Below are 3,184 nucleotides of genomic sequence, written 5' to 3'. Positions count from 1 at the left end.
CACCACAGGAATGGTATAACGGGAAATTTGAGTGGTTTTGAAACCGTGACTTTTCCAAACCGCGGTATACCTTGAAACCGGTTATCGTCCCATGCCTAGTTGATATACAGCCATTGAACTCTTTTCTCTCCGTGTTGTATTTGCTAGATGGTCCCTATCTTCGTGGTTTCATTTCCTGTCTTTTTTTAAACTCTTTAACATCTTAATGCAGTAGTATTGATTTCTATGGGAGGTTCAGCACAGCTGAGGGAGGGACGTTAACCCAAGGGCAGTAGTCCTGCTCATGCATAAATACCAGATCATGAATATAAAACTGCCATTTAGATCCTCTAGCTTTCACTTTCTATGCTTTTAGATTTCTCAATCCAGATTTGATCAAACTAAGGCATGGACATCAGGTGAGTTGACGATGTCAATTAATGTAATATCTGTATGCTTGCATGAGGACTTCATAAATATCCCTCTTGATTTTATGAACTTTGCATGGAAAATATATAAAGAAAAGGTGATGTAAGTAACTTTACAGATGAGATCAGTGTTACTTGCACCATGTAATGCCATCATCATCAGACGATTGAAGATCTTCAGCTTTCTCCAGTAGAGAGGAGTTCATTGTTTAAGACAAATAATGCAAAAATACTGCTAAACGTGTAAATGTGATGTTGAAATGTACTACAGAGTAGGCTATTTTTACATGTGGCCGTCTTGAGAAGCGAGAAAGCTTCGAAAAATGGCTCATAAAAAGTACGAGGACGTAATGCTTTTTACAAGTCGGAATTTAAAATTACGATATTATGGCGTGAACATTTTACATGAAATGTTGGAGTTGGAGTGGGGTATGAGTGGTTATGAACGCATGAATGAAAAGCATTTGTCCGTGTTTCACTCCGTCTCGAATCGCGCTCGCGGAAAGCGCTTGAGAAACAGTGTCTCTTCCGCGGCTCGGTACGCTTTCAAGTCTCGAGCAAGACTGTACGAAATTCTCATCACATTATATGATTTAACTGATTTTTACGTAGAAAGGGCGACAGCGCACCGCATTAAAATAAATGATCATTCATGTTTTCATAACCGCATAACCGAAACTAAAATGAAGTCATCTTTGAGAGCAAGGGGGCCCTACGCAGCTTGCGTATTTTGTGTATAGGGACCTGGCCCTGCGGCCGCACCCTCAGCACCCCTATAGTTCCCGCGGCCATGAGCTAAATTGGAAATTGGTTATTTCTGTTTTAACCCTCAATCTGTTCCTGGGGTCTATATGACCACAATCAACTTTTACTTAGTTTTTTTTTTTTTTGAATGGTTTCCTTCATCTCAGCGGAATACGATTTTGTGACTTTTCTACATTTTCTGTCTATATTCACATTAAAAAACTGGGCTTGATTCGGTTGTTCTGAAGGTAAGTAAAAAATATATATTTTTTACAAATCTGGTCTTTGGGATCAATATGACCCTACATTGAAATGAATGGGAAATGCAAAAAAATCTATATATTATTTTTTCATTTGTCAAAAAAAAACCAAAAAATAAAATAAAATGTGGCATAAATCTGAAGATGTCCACACAGAAATGCAGGCCTGGTACTAGAGCACAAATGTAATGTGGAACGAGCATACTCACTCATGTACGTACACACACACACATACACGCGCGCGCACACACACACACACACATACTTGTATTTGTGGTTTACGGGGACTCTCCATAGGCGTAATGGTTTTTCTACTGTACAAACCGTATATTCTATTGTCCTACACCAACCCTACCCCTAAACCTACCCCTCACAGGAAACTGCTGGCAATTTCTGCATTTCATAAAACACCGTTTTGTATGTTTTTTAAGCCTTTTGTTTTACGGGGACACAGGAAGTGTCCTCATAAACCATGTTTACGTTGTAGTACCCATGTCATTATACACATTTGTGTCCTCATAAACCATATATACCTGTACACACACACACACACACACACAGGCATGTGAGCAAATCCACTGAGAATCTGAGACAGAACTTCCTCATGATGTCAATAACACCATCAACCAGTTGAGTGAGAGATTGTGCACACAGCCCTCGTTTGAGCAACAACCATCGAGCTCTCAGTCATGTTTATGTGCTGGATCAGAATAAGAGTTTGCATTGTTCTGCCACAGATGAACTTACAGTAGATACATCAGTGTTCTCTGTGTATCATGGATTTGGCTCTCATCCTCTCATCATATGTGTGTTTGTCTTCGTTATTTCGCGACGTTCACCTCGAGTGCAGCAGGTTGAGAGATTATCTGTCTGATAATGTGCCTGTCAGCTCTCTCCACTGATTACCTATAAACCCATTAATCCTGCAGCGTTCAGGTTAACTCAACACTTCATCCGTGTTAAAGACTCTACCAGAGGAAACAGATACAGTCGCTTCACATTACAGTGCTTCTCTTACAGCAAGTTCTCTTTCATCATCTCGTGTTCGAGATCCACCTATGGGAAGGGCATCCGTACCTGACCTCTGCAGAAGCATCCAATTGCACCAAGTCTGGCTAGACAGACAGAAGCGCGCAGCCAATGCCAGGCAAGGCCCCACCCCCTTACCTGAGAGCATATAAGGCCTGCATGCGACGCTATTCTCCAGTTGTCATTCGCTTCTCGCGATCTCTGCACGTCACAGCTCGGGTTGGATTCATCACTGCTCACTTTTCGTGTCTTTAGGAGGACATATCGTCAAGATCAGCCTCCGCCAGACGTGACAGTCTTTTATTCAGCCCAGAAAAAGCTGTTTTTGCATCCTGAGCCGCCCACGCTCTGTGATTATTTTCACCTGCTCCCCTTTTCCACGGCTGCCCGCCACGGATTTTACTCAGTTTTTCGCCGGCATGTCGCTCTCCAAACCTACTTCTCTCGGGGGCTGCACATCATGGGCCTGCCCGGCATGCGTGTGGCGCGCTGATCGCCGCTAAGGATCCGCACCCTTTCTGCGTGGTCTGCTTGGGCCTCAAGCATGCTGAAGAGGCTTTGGAGAACACGGAAAACTGTAGCCATTGCCTCACATTGCCTAAAAAGCTCCTTCGGCGCCATCTCAAAGTTGCCGCGACCCAGTGCGTCGAGCTCGGCCTTTCGGACTCGGATGGGGGACACGGTGATGACGACGCGCTACCGGGGGCCTCCCGGGGCGCAACGTCTCTCAACTGGGCTGACCAG

At 43.9% G+C, this 3,184-nt stretch overlaps 1 protein-coding gene across 1 annotated transcript in view; it reads left to right on the top strand.

The window, feature by feature from the left end:
- The first annotated feature begins 267 nt into the window (after positions 1 to 267).
- Positions 268 to 3,184, top strand: part of LOC107730360 (apolipoprotein L2-like) — a 16,055-nt gene continuing 13,138 nt past the window's right edge. Inside the window, exon 1 of the mRNA XM_016541182.1 lies at positions 268 to 398. Coding sequence (XP_016396668.1) covers positions 388 to 398 — 11 coding nt within the window. The 5' untranslated portion in view covers positions 268 to 387. The remainder of the gene's footprint in view (positions 399 to 3,184) is intronic.

The sequence above is a fragment of the Sinocyclocheilus rhinocerous genome, unplaced genomic scaffold, assembly GCF_001515625.1.
Source record: "Sinocyclocheilus rhinocerous isolate Xijiao unplaced genomic scaffold, SAMN03320098_v1.1 scaffold3991, whole genome shotgun sequence".
NCBI classification, from domain to species: Eukaryota; Metazoa; Chordata; class Actinopteri; order Cypriniformes; family Cyprinidae; genus Sinocyclocheilus; species Sinocyclocheilus rhinocerous.
Note: the sequence above shows the minus strand (reverse complement) of the source record. Positions and strands in the feature narration are given on the sequence as shown.